The 17605-nt window shown below is 43.3% G+C and overlaps 1 protein-coding gene across 2 annotated transcripts in view; it reads left to right on the top strand.

Annotated features, from left to right (window-relative positions):
* The first annotated feature begins 716 nt into the window (after positions 1-716).
* Positions 717-17605, top strand: part of Ppp4r3a (protein phosphatase 4 regulatory subunit 3A) — a 43740-nt gene continuing 26851 nt past the window's right edge. The window contains exons 1-3 of one of the 2 annotated variants that reach the window (XM_048362940.1): positions 717-1521; positions 15004-15059; positions 17449-17547. In XM_048362940.1, coding sequence (XP_048218897.1) covers positions 1380-1521; positions 15004-15059; positions 17449-17547 — 297 coding nt within the window. In that variant the 5' untranslated portion in view covers positions 717-1379. The remainder of the gene's footprint in view (positions 1522-15003; positions 15060-17448; positions 17548-17605) is intronic. The other variant, XM_048362941.1, reaches the window with a different exon arrangement.

Genomic DNA, 17605 nt, shown 5'->3' with positions numbered 1-17605 from the left:
TTGCAACCTCCCCAGGTTCTGGTGACCGTGGCACTGAGACCGACAACAGCCTCATTTTCAAATGGTTTTACAACTGTCACTTGGAGACGACCCTAGGCCGGGAAAAGCCGCCCAGGTTCCCCTCCCGGAGTTTCCGGGCTCGCCAGGCCGGTGCGAGCCCCCGGGCGGGCGAGCGAGCGGGCGGACCGACCTCCACCCAAACCGGAGGCCATTCCCGGAAGTGCTTCCATTTCCTCCCTCGGCGTCCTCTCCGCCCCCAGAGGCCCTCCGGCCGACCACCACCTCCCCCTCCCCTCGCCCGGGGCCCGTCCCCGGACTCAGAGGCTGGAGGTGGCCCTCGGAGACGGCGACGGGCCCCAGACCCAAGCCCCGGGCAAAGGCGGAGGCGCTCCGGGAAGAGGCCGCAGGCGCACTCCACGCCCCTTCCGAACCGGCCGCGGGACTGATGACGAACACAGAGCGCGACCGACGCACACGCCACGGCGCTCGCACGACGACGCGGCGCGTGCGGGGAAGCGCGAGACTCCCGGGTCGTCACCGGCGCGACCGAGCGTCCCGCCTCCTCCGCTCCCGGCGCTCCCGCCACCGCGGCAGCTCCGCGCCCGCCTCCCGCCTCCGTGCGGGAGCCTCCGTCGCCCAGAAGCTCCGGGTCTCGCTCCTGTCTCTTTAAATGGTGGGGCGGGCGGGCCGCCCCTGCAGCCGCCGCCTGGGTGGCCCCGCGCGCCGCCTTTGAGGGGCGAGCCAAGATGGCGGCGGCTTTGGCTCGGTGAGGAAGACGGAAGAGGCGGTGGTGGCTGCGGAGGGAAGGCGACTCGCCGTAGCCAGGGCCGCGCGGGTGGTCGGAGGGCGTCCAAGGTCTCCCGGGCAGCGGTAGCCGCTGCAGCAGGAGCAGACGCTCGTCAGTTGCGGACATTTGCGGCCGGAAGAGCGGAGCCGAACCAGCGGCCGCAGGGCCAGGTACAAGGAAGGAAAACATGGCGGCGGCGGCGGCGGCCTGAGGCGGCGGCGGCGGCGCGGGAAGCGGCTCGGCGGCGATGGTGGTGGCGGCGGCGGCGGGAGCAGAGCAGTGAGCGGAGCCCAGGGTTCCCAGCGCGGCGGAGCGGGGGCTGCGCTGCGCCGCGCCGCGCGTCTCCGTCGGGGCTGCCGGGCGGCCGCGCTCGCCGGGCCTGGACAATAGCGCCGGGGAGCGGGAGGCGAGCGAAGGCGGCGGCCCAGACCTCGGGCCCCGGAGCGGGCCATGCACGCGGCGGCGCAGCCCCGCGATCGTCAGCGGCGGCAGTGAGGACCCAGATCCCCTCCGCTCGCGGGCGCCTGCCTCTCCCGGACCGGGTTCCTGGGTGACTCCGGCGGGGTTCCCGCCTCGGCTCCCGGGCGACACGATGACTGACACCCGGCGGCGGGTAAAGGTCTACACGCTGAATGAGGACCGGCAGTGGGACGACCGGGGCACCGGACATGTGTCGTCCGGCTACGTGGAGCGACTAAAGGGCATGTCCCTGCTCGTCAGGGCTGAGAGCGACGGTGAGTAGGGCGAGTCGCGGTCGGGCCCCCGGCCTCCTCCACCGGTGCACGGCCACCTCCCGGGCTCCTGGCGGGGAGGACGGGTATCCCGGGCCTGCGGGAGCCCTGTGGGGAATGGCCCCGCAGTGGGGCTTTTTGTCCGGGAGTTTGATGGCATTTAGGGTTCGAGTAGAGTCCAACACGTTCGCGCCCTGCTGCCAAGGGTGCGGGGAGGGGGTGGAGTGGAAAAGTTGGGGACCTGAGATCGGGCGCCCCAAGATTATTGGACTTTTGCACTAGTGACCTTGAGAAAAGGCACTGATCCATCCAACCTCCTTCCCTGTGCCTATCTGTAAAACTGGAGCGCAGACCTGAAACTTTGCTTGGATCTAAGAAAGTTCTTCTCTGTTGCAGTCTTTTGGGGAGGATTTGGCCGTGCTTTGTTTTTAATATTTTGGTATCCTTCCTGATTCGGTGGCGGGTTGGCAACACTAGTTCGTGGGTCTGGCAGTTGTATATTCGAGCAGAGCTAATGCTGCGTTGCCTTGCTTGGATGAACTTGTGTTCACTACCGTTGGCTAGCCTTTTCCTAGGGGTGGAGGATTTTGTGGGAGGTTTCACTGTGTAAACATCCTTCACATGTAGAATCATTTTATTGGGAGATTTTTGATTGCTTAAGTGTATGCGCATAGTTTTATTCTGTTAACAGGTGGGAAGAAGTTGGCAGATAACTTTTGAATCTTTTCAATTGCGTTTGTCCTAGTGTTTTTTTTGGACGTATTTTGAAACAGCCTTTGAAGTCCAAAGACCACTTAGTATGAAAATAACACTTTCAAAGACTTACACTTTGTTTAGTAATTTTATGAATTTCTTTTAATAAAAAGAATGACCTATTTACTAGTTGTTTCTTCTGAACATAAAAAGTTATCTCCCACCGGTCTTGTTAGTCTATAAATTTATAATAGGTAATCCTGTCAGTTCCTTATGATAGTTGTTGCTGAATTATCACAGATTTATTTTAAGGAATTTTCTTCTTTGGACTCAAATTCCTTTCTGTAAAAAAGATTTTGGAAAGATTATTTTTTTTTTATTTTTATTTTTGGCCAGTCCTGGGGCCTGAGCACTGTCCCTAGCTTCTTTTTGCTCAAGGCTAGCACTCTGCCACTTGAGCCACAGCGCCACTTCTGGCCGTTTTCTATATATGTGGTGCTGGGGAATCGAACCCAGGGCTTCATGTGTGCGAGGCGCCACCAGGCCATATTCCCAGCCCTGGAAACATTAATTTGACTTTAATTGTGAAATGGCAATTTGGTGTGTATTGGTCATAGCTTATCTTCATAAGGATAACCAGTAACCACTTAAAATCGGGAAATTTTTATTTTCTTTCAAGAATCAGAGACTAGCTACTTGTTAAAATACAAGTTCAGGACTGTGGTATGGCCCAAGCAATAAAGCACCAGCACCAGCCTAGCAAACATGAGGCCCTGGGTTCAAACTCCAGTACCACAAAAAGAAAAAGTTGAATGCCAGATGCAAAAAGTTGAATGTCATTTCAGTGTGCCTTCCTATAGGACTCTCATAGAATAACCTTTATATGTTTGTATGATTAGAAAGCTGTCTATATAGTGAGTTGGGAAGTATGATCTTTGAGATTGTTAGCTTGTTTGCTAGGCTACCGCTCTACCACTGAGCTTCATGAACTCCACCCTGTTTGCTTCTTTTGAGGTTGAAGTAGGTGTATATTTTAGGATCAGCTTGAAATTTCAGAAATATTTATAACTACTTCATTTGGTTTAATTTTTTATACAAAAACATTTTATAAGCATTAAGGTTTAATGTCATGTGTCATAGAAAATCATACTCTCCTAACAGGACAGTGTGAAAATCTAGTGGCTTTTTTTTTTCCTTTTATATTTTGTAACACAGGAAATAACTCCTACCTCCCTTCTTCCATTTGGATGTTTGAGACTATACAATAGAGCAGGTTGAATGACTAAAACAAAAAATGGCTATATCTAAGACAGAAAGAGAACTGAACAAAATTATCCACCTGCCCTTGCAAACTTAATAGTAAGGAAAACTTAAATTTCAAAGAGAACACTTATGCCAGAGGTGATTGACTTACATAGTGACTGAGGCAGGAGAATTTCTATTTCAGATTTGAGACTAGTGAGACCCTGTCTCAGAAAAAAAAGGAAAAGAAAATGGACTTAATTGCGAGGTAATTTTTAGTTTAATGACTAAAGTTTTATCTGAGAGGAATAATATAATTTGTTGCATGCCCACTGTGGCAATAACTCAAAGCAATGTATGCTAGTGTTGACTTAAAAAAATTCTTAAAACATTCCTTGATATAGATACTATAACTTGCCATACTTTACAGATAGGAAAACTGGGACTCAAATGATAGTATAGCCGTGGTGAGCTGAATTTGGGAAATCTATCCTTTGGTTGGAAACTAATGTCAATAACTGTTAACTTCCATTTTTCTATTTGCATTTGCTGCTTTTTATTTTTGGTTTCAAGGCTTCTAAGCAAATGAAAATACTAACCATATGACATTAAAAATTATAACTTATCTCCAAGTCACATGTGACAGTTATTGTGCCCTCCTTAGTTAAGGTCACAGTTATTGTGTGCTCTCCATTTTCCTTTATAATGGTAGTTGAGAATTTTCTATTATGATGAGCAAAATGGGAAGTAGTTCTGACATTTATATGAAGTGACTCATCTATCTCATAGAAATGTAAAATTAGAACCAAGCTTGGTAGAACATGATTGTAATCTTAGCCCTAGGGAAGCTGAGGCAGGAGGATTAGAAGTTTGAGGTTAGTCTGGGCTGCATATGAAATTTTCTCAAACAGAAAGGAACTTAACCCTGATGGCTCCTACCTATTAGCTAGCTACCTCCGGAGGCTGAGATCTCAGCTTTGGGTTTGATTGAAGCGGACAAGTTCTGGGGACTCTTACCTCCAGCTAAGTAACAAGAAAGGAGAACTGGAGGTGTGGCTCAAAAGGTTTGAAACTCTAGGCCCTGAGCTTAAGCACTTTACTAGCACAAAAAAGAGGAGGAGGAGGAAGAAGATTGTCTTACTTGTTTTCCCCATAGCTGGAATGACAGTTTTGTCCCATCTTGCGTAGTGTTTGGTTGAGATGAAAAGTCTGGTGACTTTCCAGACTTGAACTGGGCCTAAGAACTTTTTTTGCTCAAAGCTAGCATTCTACCACTTGAGTCACAGCTCCATTTGTGGCTTTTGGTTAATTGTAGGTGAGTCTCGACAGACTTTCTCCTTCCTGGGCTGGCTTTGAACCGTGATCCTCAGATCTCAGCCTTTTGAATTAGGATTGCAGGTGTAAGCCACCAGTGCCTGACTGTGAATTTCTTTGCCACTTCTTGGGTGGGTTAGGTTTACAGTCTTGAGCTACCACACAGGGCTCTAATGAAGTCTTTATTCATCTACTTTTGTGTGAAGAATAGGATAGGCTTGTGTTTAAAAATTTAGTGAGTAAATGTTATTTTGAGGAGGTACATATGTAAGCAATCATTAGATTTATCAAAACTTCTTGGGGATGGATTCTGACAAGGGTTTGCTGTTAGAGCAGGATATTCTTCAATTTACCTTTCCTGAGAATGATTGAATTTATTGGTCTGAAATGATCTCTTTTACGGTGAATAATTCCGTTTATATATACTAATGGGCACCTTTTAGCTTGACAGTTCTGGCTTAATTTTTGGCTTCATCTCCACATTGCCTTTCTAATGTTGCTGGTTGAAACCTTATATTGCCTTTCTAATCTTATTATTGGGATTTCTATGTAGAATTGACTTTATTTGGTGGTCTCTGATCAGATTTGCTCCTCAGATTGTGTAGAAAAGGGTAAAGCATGTGAGATTCCCATTTGAAATAAGAATGTCTATATCTTTGGGCAGGGGGTAGTCCTGTGGCTTGAACTTGGGGCCTAGGCGCTGTCCCTGAACTTCTTTTGCTTAAGGCTAGCACTTTACCACTTGAGCCACAGTGTTCTTGTGGCTTTTTCTTTTTATGTGGTACTGAGGAATTGAGCCTAGGACTTTGTGCATGCTAGGCAAGCACTCTACTCCTAAGCCACATTCCCAGCCGAAGAATGTCTTTCATTGTTTCTCAGATGAGTTGAAGGAGATGTCTTGGAATGTATGCTTCAGTTACTATTAAGTTACCTTGGATATATACTTTATCAGAAGCATGTATTGATTCTTGGCAACCCATTTCTACCTCTCCTTTAATATTACTAAAGTCTCCTTAAGAATCATGCTCCCCTGTCAGCATAATCAATGCCTCTCACCTAAAATTGAACTCTATCTCCACCCACACCCATACATTACTAGCTAGGATAGAGTTACTGTTTCTGCTACTGTAGCTATAACAACTGATACAAATAAACTTGCTGGGAAGAAAGATTCTATGTTAATGCATATTATTAACACTCAGCTGGAGCTTTCTCATTTGATTGGAAAAGTATAACTTGGTCCTCTAAGTACTAATAGACAACTAGCAATGTGCCAGTCACTCATGCTTGTAATCCTGTCTTCTCCGGAGACTGAGACTTGAGGATTGCAGCTCAGAGCCAACCCAGGCAGGAAAGTCTGTGAGACTGTTATCTTATCTCCAATTAACTCCCCCAAAAACCTAGACGTGGAGCTGTGTGGTTCAAGTTGTACAGCATTAGCCTTGAGCACAGAAGTTCAGGCCCTGAGTTCAAGTCCCAATACTAGCACATAAAGAACTAATAGATAACTAATGGAATAACCAGCTGGGTGCCAGTGGCTTGGGCCTGTATTCCTAGCTACTCAGGAGGCTGAGATCTGAGGATCGTGGTTCAAAGCCAGCCCTGGCAGAAAAGTTCATGACACTCCTATCTCCAATTAACCACCAGAAAACTAGAAGTGACACTGTGCCTCCAAGTGGTAGAACGCTAGCTTTGAGCAAACGGATCAGCTAAGGGACAATGCCCAGGCTCTGAGTTTGTGTCCCATGACCAACAAACAACAAGAAAAAAAATACCCGCGTAACATCTTTTCTTTAACCTGGCTCCCATGTTTCTGCCTATTTTTCTAAGGGGTGTGGTATTGGAGACCAGAACTGGACTTCATAAAGTGGTATCTTAGACAAAAGTCATGTAAGTAGTGCTGAAATGGGTTTCAAGAGAGTTGTGACCATGGGTTTCAAGAGAGTTGTAACCAACAGAGGGGTAGGAGAGAGGAAAATTGCCAATACCAGAAGTTTCCTAGTGTGTCTGTGTTTTTACCAGGACTTTGGGAAGTAGTACCTCAAGCTTTTATTTATTGGCATTTATTTTATATTGCATTTATTTATTGGCAGTACTAGGATTTGAACTGATGGCTACTTGCTGCTGAACCATGCATGGTCTTCAGCTCCATTTTTCTGCCGATTAGTTTTCAGATAGGGTGTTACTTCCTGCTAGGCATGATGTGATCTGCCTGTTTGGTGCTTCCTATCATTTACTAGTAAGACCAATGTGCACCACAACATTTAGCTTCCCTCCTTTAAGATGGAGTTTCAGATTTTTCTGCCCATGATCTGATCTCGGTTTCCTAGGTAGCCAGGATTTTAGATCTAAGCCACCAGTGAGTGGCAGAGCACAAACTTTGAACTTGTAATTTTCCTTTCTGTTTTTCTTTTTTCTTGCTGTCTCTGAGCTTTTTCCACTAATGGCTGGCACTCTACCAAGTGAGCCACAGCTCCACTTCATGTTTTTTGATGGCTAATTGGAAATAAGAGACTCATGTATGGACTTTCCTGCCTAGTCTGTCTTTGAACTATGATTGAGCCTCTGTCACCCAGCTCCTTTCTAATTAGTTTGACCCTGTAACAGTACTAAAAAAGTTTTGGAAAAAATGCAAAAGGAGCTGAAAAATATGTAAATGTTTCAAGTTGATTTACTCATATCTAAAATATCTGAAAATATTTGAGTTATGTAGAGTGAAATTTCTGGAGCAAGAGCTTACTATAAATAAGAGTCTTTTTAGCAAAATGAACCAGATGGTCATTTCTTGCATAGTTGTACTCATGGGAAAGACATCTGGAAGAATGGTTGTTTATAGAGTCTTTGGTAAATCTAGCATGATGGTACATGCCTGTAATCCCAGCATTTACAATGGCTGAGGCAGGAAGATAGATTGAGGCCAACACAGGCTACAGAGTAGAATAATGGCTCAAAACAAAAAAGAGTCCTCAGTAGTCTTGGCTCCCTCCAGTGATTAATCTTTTATTAAAAGAATAAATATCATGCTGGGGGCTGAGGACTCACGCCTGTACTCCTAACTCAGGAGGCTGAAATCTGAGAATCACAGTTCAAAGCCAGCCTGGGCAGGAAAGTCCATGAGACTCTTACCTCTTCCAGTTAACCACCAAAAAAGCAGAGTGGAACTGTGGCTCAAGTGGTAGAGTGCTGTCTTAAGGATAAACATTGGATTCTGTAGCTTCCTCAGCAAGCCAGCCATTTGATGTAGTTGAACATTCTTTTTATGAAGGTACTTGTCTTCTACAGAAAAAACAGGATCTTAAGCATTTGTTTTTCCTTTAGTTGTAATAATTTGTTTCAACGTGGATCTGTAGCCTGGTTTCAGTCTTGCTTCTAACTGAAGTTTGCAATTCTTATGAGCTCATCATTTGCATCATTTGCTGGTGTTGGTGTGTGTAGTACTGGGACTTGAACTCAGGGCCTTGGTATTGTCCCCTAGTGTTTTTGTTTGTTTTGTTTTGTTTTGTTTTGCTCAGGGCTGATTGATACTCTACCATTTGAGCCACACTTGGGGGGGGGGGGCATTAACTGAAAAGAATCTTACCGACTTTCCTACCCTGGCTTGCTTTGAACTGCAATCCTTAGGTTTCAGCCTCCCAAGTAAATGAGCCACCAGCACCCAAATTCATTTGCATACTTGTAGTATTCTCTCGCGTGCCCCCCCCCCCCTTTCCTCTGGCTTCTTTTTGCTCAAGACTAGCACTCTTCCTCTTGAACCACAGCACCACTTCTAGCTTTTTCTGTTTATGTGGCGCTGAGGAATTGAACCCAGCTTTTCATGCACACTACCATTAAACCACATTCTCAGCCCCGGCTGTAGGATTTTTTTAATATAGAGTTTTGGGAATTCAGACATTTTCACATATACAATAGCTTTTTGGTTGTTTTGTTTTGAGACAGAGGTCTTAACTGTGTAGCCCAAGCAGGCCTCAAACTGTTGATCCTTCTGCTTCAGCCTTCCAAACGTTAAGCTTTGTATACAAATTCTGTCTGACCCTACAGTAAACTCTTGATTAGTCATTGCTTAACAGTTATCCAGTCTTCATCCCAAAGGTTTTGGTGGTCTGGCATGTTTTCCTATTCAAGGTAAATTACATACAAGGCTTACTCTAGTAGTAGTGGAACACACATTTGCCCACCATCCTGTGCCCATTCTCACCACGGCCTCTCAAGTCATGCAACTCAGGGCATAAAAATGAGAGGCTACCTATGGTAACTGAACCTTAACAGAAGCATGAGGCCACATATGCCACAGAAAGGCCTGTGGTGTACCACCCTGTGAACCAAAGTGTAGGTTTCTTAGAAGCACAAGTTGAAGTGATTCTCCAGTTCTCTGTTCTGGTTGTGGCTAACATCCTGTCTTTTTTTTTTTTTTTTTTTTAAGTTACTTTTGTCTCCTATCCCAGAATAGAAGCATTGCAGTCCAAGGCTGGCCCTTATCTGAAAAGTAACTAAACCAGAACCAAGTCTGGGGGTGTGTGAGAGTACTTGTTTAGCAAGCACAAGGCTCTTGAGTTCAAACCAAGTACCACCCCCAAAAATGAGTACATTAAAAAGTGCAAAAATGGGCTGGGGATATAGCCTAGCGGCAAGACTGCCTGCCTTGGATACACGAGGCCCTAGGTTCGATTCCCCAGCACCACATATACAGAAAACGGCCAGAAGCGGCGCTGTGGCTCAAGTGGCGGAGTGCTAGCCTTGAGCGGGAAGAAGCCAGGGACAGTGCTCAGGCCCTGAATCCAAGGCCCAGGACTGGCAAAAAAAAAAAAAAAAAAAAAAGTGCAAAAATATGTGTTAAGTGCTAAACATAATTGAGTTTTCACCAAATAACTAGCAATTGAAGTAACAGATACATACATCAGCATTTAGCCTACTTCATTGTCCTTCCCAGTCTTAATCTCCAAATCATAATTGTTAGGCCACTTTATTTGAAGTATTCCTGTGTCCCCCTCCTTGCAATATTAACGTTTTTTGTTTGTTGAGGTACTGGGGATTTGAATTCAGGGCTTCACACAATGATCAGCTTGCTTAGATGTCAGGTCGCTTGAGCCATGCTTCTAGCCCAGCATTTTTCGTGCTGGTACTGGGACTTGAACTCAAGGCCTAAATAGTTCCCTTCCTTCCCTCCCTCCCTCCCTCCCTCCCTCCCTCCCTCCCTCTTTCCTTCCTTCCTTCCTTGGGTCAAAGTTCAAACTTGAGCCACAGCTCCATTTCTGACTTTTTGGTGGTTAATTGGAGATAAGAGTCTCACAGACTGGGTTTAAACTGTGATCCTTATTAGCCTCCTAATTAGCCAGGTTTACAGGTGTGAGCCTCCAGTACCCTACTAAGCTTAACTTTTTTTTGTTGTTTGTTTGTTTTGTTTTTGTTGCCAGTCCTGGGGCATGGACTCAGGGCCAGAGCACTGTCCCTGGCTTCTTTTTGCTCAAGGCTAGCACTCTACCTCTTGAGCCACAGCACCACTTCTGGCTTTTTTTCTATATATGTGGTGCTGAGGAATCAAACCCAGGGCTTAATGTATACGAGGCACTTTACCACTAGGCCACATTCCCAGCCCCCTAAGCTTAACTTTTTAAAGCAGCTTTTATGCATAGTTAAGTAACTTGATTGTGGGATATGTATAGTTTTTGTTTGTACCTAGTATAACTACAGAATTTAAGCTTTCAACACAACATATTATTTAGAACTTTTTATTCTTTCTGAATTCATTCTCATTAACAGCCACTTTTCATTTGTCTTTATTTACAACCTAAACAACCACTAATCTATTTTCTATGTCTGTGAATTTACCTATTCTAGACGTCTCATGTAAATGTGATCATACAATATGGAATCTTCAGTGACTGGCCTTTTCCATTTACCATGTATTCAGGGTTCATCCATGTTTTAGAATGTGTCAATTTATTTTTGTTACAGATACTGGGACTTGAACTTGGAGCCTAATGCCAACATTGGCTTTTTCATTCAAGACTTTTACTTACACCTCCACTTCTGGCTTTTTGTTGGTTAATGTGAGATAAAAGTCTCAAACATTTCTGCATGGGCTGGCTTCAGTCTGTCAAGTAGCTAGAGATTACAGGCATGAGCAACTATTGCTAATAATTTCTTTGCATTCCATAGCTGAGTTTATATTTCTTTGTGTTGATAGACCACATTTTACTTACGTATTCATCATCTCTTGATGACCACTTGTGTCGTTTGCATTTTTTGCCATTATAGATAATCCTGCTATAAATGTAGATGAATAATTTTTCTGTGGGCATATTTTTATTGCTCTTGGGTATATAGACCTAGGAGTGGAATTGCTGGACAACTGCTTAACTTTATGATTATTGATTGTATATTTTGGAGAAATTCCTAGTGATGACCAGTGCCCACTTTTTAATTGTGGTGTGTGTGTTTGCATGTTTGCGTTTGTGTTTGTGTTCACTGGTCCTGAGGCTTGAACTCAAGGCTTGGGTGCTGTCCCTAAACATGTTTCTTCGTCAAGCCTGGTGCTCTACCACTTGAGCCACAGCTCCACTTCTGGCGTTTTGCTGATTAATTGCCTACCTGGACTGGCTTTGAACCAGGATTCTCAGGTCTCAGCCTCCCAAATAGCTAGGATTACAGGCCTGAGCCACTGGTGCCTGGCAAGTGTTGTCTTTCTTTTTTAGAGAGTTGTAAGAGTTCATATATTCTGGATGTGAGTCCTTTATCAGATATGTTATTTCCAACTATTTTCCATTCTGTGTCCAGTTTATCACTTACCAGAGGACATTCTAGTTTATCGTTTGGATAGATTATTTTTGTGCAGTCTAATTTTTAAAGAGCATTTATTTGCTCAGTTTGGCTATAAGGATAATTATGTAGGTGCCCTCACTAATCTTTAAAAAGTAAATTCAAGAAACTTGATGCAGGGTGGCAAGTGCATGTAATTTCCATACAGGGGGGATTTGAGAATTGTGCCAGTAGGAGTAGGGAGGAATTTAGTGAGATTAACTTTCTCCCCCTCAACAAACAAGTTAGGCATGGAGGATTATGCTTGTAATCTGAGCTATGCAGGAGGCTGAGGTCTGAGGATCACAATTCAAAGCCTGGGTCAGCCTGTCTGAAAATGTCAGTAACTAAAGCAAAAAAGGGCCCAAAGTATGACTCAAGTAAGAGAACAGTATTTGAGAGCACAATTCCAAACTGGAGTAATGCCCTACCCTCAAACAAAAAAGGAGGTTCAAGGAGATAAGAAAAGGTGTTTTGTTTTTGTTTTTTAAAAGGAGCTAAGAAAATCCTGATGTCAGTGAAGACAACAGAATGTGTTTTTTGTTCTGGTTGACAACCCAGTGAAATAATACAAAAATAGTTAAAAAAAAAAAAAACTTGGGGTTCACTGATTGTTGTGGTGCTGGGGATTGAATTCAGCCTCAAAATGTGTTTTTTTACTATGTTAAATCACTCTACCTCCCTGACATTTGGTATCTTTAAAAGGCTATTAGGCAATCTGTTAATTCACTTGCTACTTTTTCCCCCCAGACAAAAACAGTACTTGTATAGATAGAAAATTGAAAAGATACTGGAAGCCAGGCACTGTGGATCACAGTTCAGCCCAGGCAGGAAAGTCAGTGAGATACCACAGTTAACCTGCAAAAAGCAGAAAGTAGAGCTGTGGTTCAAGTGGTAAGTTGCTTGCCTTAAGCAAAAAGAAGCTAAGGGACAACAAGCTGGGCACTGGTGGCTTATGCCAATAATCTCAGGAGGCTGAGATCTGAGGATCATGGGTCAAACAAAGCCAGCCCCAGCAGGAAAGCCAGAAAACTGGGAGTGCTGCTATAGCCCAAGTTGGTAGAGCACTAGCCTTGAACAAAAGAGCGTAGGGACAGCACCTAGACCCTGAGTTCAAGCACCCCCCCATCCCCCCCGCGCCAAAAAAAGCTAGGGGACAGCACCCAGGCCCTCATGAGTTAGCACCCAATACTGGCACTCCACCTCCCCCCCCTCCTTTAAAGAAAGGATACTGAGAATTTGAGGGGGTTTTATTGTTTGTTGTATTTGGGGTTGAACTCAAGAAGGCTTCCTTCCCACTTGCATGGCTAGCTTGCTCAGCTGATGGCTATTTACTGCTTGAGTGAGGCACATCTTCGGCCTAGCTTTCTGCTGCTTATTTTGGAGATGGGGTCTTCTCTATCCTATCTGGTCCCAAACTACAGTCTTCAGATCTCAGCCTCCAGATTACGTAGGATCTACAGAGATGTGTGGCACTGAGACTTTGCAGGGAAATTTTCTTTTAATCAGAGAGCCACTAAAAAAGATTAATCCAGCCACTGGTAGCTTGCACCTGTAGTATAGCTGTTCAGGAAGATGAGATTTGAGGATTGTCCTCCAGCCTTTTCTGTTTTTGTGGTGCTGAGGACTCGAACCCAGGGCTTTGTGCATGCTAGGCAAGCACTGTACCGCTAAGCCACATTCCCAGCCTGTCTATGAAATTCTTGTCTCCTAATTAACTACCAAAAAAGCTGGTGGTGGAGCTGTGGTTCCAGTGATAGAGCACTAGGCTTGAGACGAAAAGTTAAAGGACAGCACACAGGCTGTTCAAGCCCCAGGACTGGCAAAAAATAAAAAAGATGAAAACAGGTTTGTTGTTGAAGTTGTTTTTTAAAATGTAGGAACTGTTGTCTGACCTTATATTAAGGCAAAAGTAGAATAAAAATGGAGAAAGAAAAGAGAACCTAAAGAAATAAAGCTGGTAGGTAGAGGCAGAACCAGTAATGGAGAATATTTAGTTACCTTTAAATACAGAACATTTAAGAGACTGATTTTTAAGTTAATCAGGTCACCTGGGCTAGACACTGCTGAATAGTGTGCAGTAAGATATGTTCTCAGTACAGATCAAAACATCACAAATTGCTAAATGCTATTTTACTATTTTCAGTAGTTCTTAGCACTGTTCGCAGCGAATAGAAGTGAATGGTTAACATTGGATAGTATCATACAATTAATTGAATTTTAACAGAAATTTGGAAACAAAGAACAATGACCTTTTGTCAGTTGTCTAGCCATTATTTGAAGTTGGGTAAGTTATTGTGAAGTATAATATGAGAAATGAAAGTGACCTGTGAAAGACAGCTGCAGAAAGTCCTGCTTCTTTACATTCAGTGCCAACTTGTCTTAAGTATTCTGTCTCTGGATAACTTGGAACTGGTTGTTAAGAAGATGAGTGTAGGGCTGGGAATATGGTTTAGTGGCAAGAGTGCTTGACTTGTATACATGAAGCCCTGGGTTCGATTCCCCAGCACCACATATATAGAAAATGGCCAGAAGTGGCGCTGTGGCTCAAGTGGCAGAGTGCTAGCCTTGAGCAAAGAGAAGCCAGGGACAGTGCTCAGGCCCTGAGTCCAAGGCCCAGGACTGGCAAAAAAAAAAAAAAAAAATATATATATATATATATATATATATATATATATGTTCTCCTGGGGGGAGGGCGGGTATGAGGGACAAGGTAACAAACAGTACAAGAAATGTATCCAATGCCTAAAGTATGAAACTGTAACCTCTCTGTACATCAGTTTGATAATAAAAATTGGAAAAAAAAAAAAAAAAGAAGATGAGTGTAATTTCTTTCTGAAATTTCTGGTGGCTCACTCCTGTAATCCTAGCTACTGAGGAGGCTGAGATCTGAGGATGTGATTGGAAACCAGCCTGGGCAGGAAAGTTAGAAGTGGAAGTGTGGCTTAGATGATAGAATGCCAACCCTGAGTAAAATACTTAGGGATACTGAGTTCAAGCCCCAGGACTGGCACACACAAAAATAAATACATTTCCTGTTCTTTAATAAAGCAGTGATTTTTTTTTAATACTATTGAGTCTTTTGTGGCCAGAGTAAAAACCCAAATGTGCAAACTAGCTTACTCTGAGGAATAAATTTGTTTTTTTTATTAAGAATAGAAATACTGGCTGAGCCCAGTGATTAATGCTTCTAATCCCAGCTACTCAGGATGAGGCCTGATGATCATATCTGTCTTAGCTCGGTGGTATAGCCCTCTCATGGCCCAAACACAATCCCCAGCACCACAGAAAGAAATATACATAAAATGTAATTTCTTAGATTAAACTTTGTATTTTTTTAACTAAAGTTGTATGTACATTTGATACTTAAGAGAGAAATCTATATAAGAATTTTATTTTGCTGTTTTTCAATAATCTCTTTTTGTTTGCTTGTTTTTATAGGTTCTCTACTTTTAGAGTCCAAAATAAATCCTAACACCGCATACCAGAAACAACAGGTAAAAAAAAAAAGAGAATATTGTATTTTATCTTGTATGTTATCCCCTCAATTTGGTGATAAATGAAAAACAACTATTTCCTTAAAATGAAAAAAAATTCAGAACAGATTACAATATATTTTGCCAGCCTTGTTCTAAGATAGCATTTCTACTAGTAACGTCTGTAGTGTTTAATGGAAATTTCCTTTCCTTTTTTCTTTTTGCTGACACTTTACCTCTCTACTATGCTCTTAGCCTTTTTTTATTTTACTAATATGTCTGACTATACAAAGCAGTCTCATTGTGATATTTCATACATGCCTACAATGTATTTTAGTCAGATTCACTCTATTAGACTTTGCTCCACCACCCCCCCCCTTTTTTTTTTTGGCCAGTCCTGGGCCTTGGACTCAGGGCCTGAGCACTGTCCCTAGCTTCCTTTTTGCTCAAGGCTAGCACTCTGCCACTTGAGCCACAGCGCCACTTCTGGCCGTTTTCTGTATATGTGGTGCTGGGGAATCGAACCCAGGGCCTCATGTATACGAGGCAAGCTCTCTTGCCACTAAGCCATATCCCCAGCCCCCTCCCCCTTTTTTGAGGGGTGATGATGATGATAGAACACACAGCCTTGTTCATGTTCATGCTAAGCACTGTCCTTCACAAGGGAAACTATGTTCCAGGTAGTCTAGACTTCTAAAGTGAAAACTAAAGTATCAATTTCCTTATTTTTATTCAAACAGACAGGAAACTCAGTGTCTTATCTCCAGTTGATCAGTAAAAAGCAGAAGTGGAACTGTGGCTCAAGTGGTAGAGCACCAGCCTTGAGCAATAAAGCTAAGGGACAGGACTCAAGCCCTTAATTCAAGCTCCAGTGTACCTCCTATTGTTTAAAACAAAAGTTTTCAGCAGGGTGCTAGAATGGTCCTATAATCCTAATTATACTGGAGACAAAGGCAAGGAGGTTAAGCCAGGAATTCAAGCTCATCCTAGAAATGTACTGAGATCCTATCTGAAAATAAGTAAATAAGTTGTAAGTAAGTGTAATAAAGTACTGTCTGCAAAGCAATGAAGGGTAATAGGAGTGTAGTGCTTCTTGAGAAAAGCATTTCGGTGAAAATTAAAAAACCTTTGTGTAGTTAATTGCTCACATGACTTTATCTGATAGTATTGTGGGCCAGGAATGTGGCTTAGTGGCAGAGTGCTTGCCTAGCATGCATAAAGCCCTGGATTGGATTCCTCGGTACCACAGAAGCAGAAAAGGCTGCAAGTGGCACTTAGTAGCCTCAAGGGATAGTGCTTGAGCAAAAGAGGCTGAGGACAGTGCCATGGCCCTGAGTTCAAGTCCCAGGGAATATCTGTTGACTAGCTAGACATAATGACTGAAGTCCAGATACTTGTGAGGCAGAGACTGGGTTGGGGAGGAAGGTATATACAATCATTGTTCCATGCTAGCCTAGTAATAAATATTCTTGAGACTCCATCTCAACCAAAGGCTAGGTGCAGTGGCATGCACTTGTCATTCTCAGCAACACGGGAGCATAAGTAGTAGGATCACTGCCTAGGCCAGCCTGGGCATAAAGCAGCTCTACTTTAAAATAACCCTTGCAAAAAGGAGCTGAAGGTGGGGCTCAGGTGGGGAAGAGTAACATGCAAAAATGAGGCCATGAATGAATTCAGTACTCAGTACTGGAAAGGGAAGAAGTTTTGTTTGCTAATAGTCGTCCCCACCCCTTTCTTTTTTTGATACTGGTACAGGGCATGAATTCAGGGCCCCACGTTTTAGGGAACCACACTTGCCATTCTGGCTTTTTGGTGATGAATTAGAAATAAGTCTCAGACTTTCCTGCTTGAGTTCGAACTGTCATCCTCAGATCTCAGCCTCCTGACTGGGTAGAATTACAGGTGTAGGTCACCAACCCCCAATGTTCACCTCCCTTCTTTCTAATATGCTCTAGTTATATGGTATATTTCTTCCTTTGGCAGTTTGTTATTATTAGTTTATTTTTTTTCTGGTCCTGTGGCTTGAACTCAGGGCTTGAGCTTTCACTGAGCCTTTCTAGGCAAGCATTCTACCACTAAGCCACATTCCCAGTCTCCTTTGGCATTTTAATGAAAGCACGAAATGTAAATGTGAAAGGTTAGGGTTGGTGTAATATTTCATTAGTATCTTTTTGTATATAAGTATTACATACTCAGTATATTTCATATACTGATCAAACTTTGTCCTTAAGAAAACATTGTTTTCATTCTGTACATTTGATGAAGTATAATATAAAAAGACATTGGTAACTACCAATAATAGCCTTGTAAAAAGTAAATATGATTATATCAATTCCTGTTCAACTGCTTTATACATTGAAGTAGGTAATTGGTGATAAGTTAATCAGACTTTTTTTTTTTTAATTTAAAGGATACTCTGATTGTGTGGTCTGAAGCTGAAAATTATGACTTGGCCCTTAGCTTTCAAGAAAAAGCTGGATGTGATGAAATTTGGGAGAAAATATGTCAGGTAATTTTCAAAGTAGTAAAGTAATATGCTGTCTTTATAGTATCTTGTTTTGCTAAGC

Source organism: Perognathus longimembris, chromosome 14 (genome assembly GCF_023159225.1).
Source record: "Perognathus longimembris pacificus isolate PPM17 chromosome 14, ASM2315922v1, whole genome shotgun sequence".
NCBI classification, from domain to species: Eukaryota; Metazoa; Chordata; class Mammalia; order Rodentia; family Heteromyidae; genus Perognathus; species Perognathus longimembris.
This window is presented reverse-complemented; position numbering and strand designations above follow the sequence as displayed.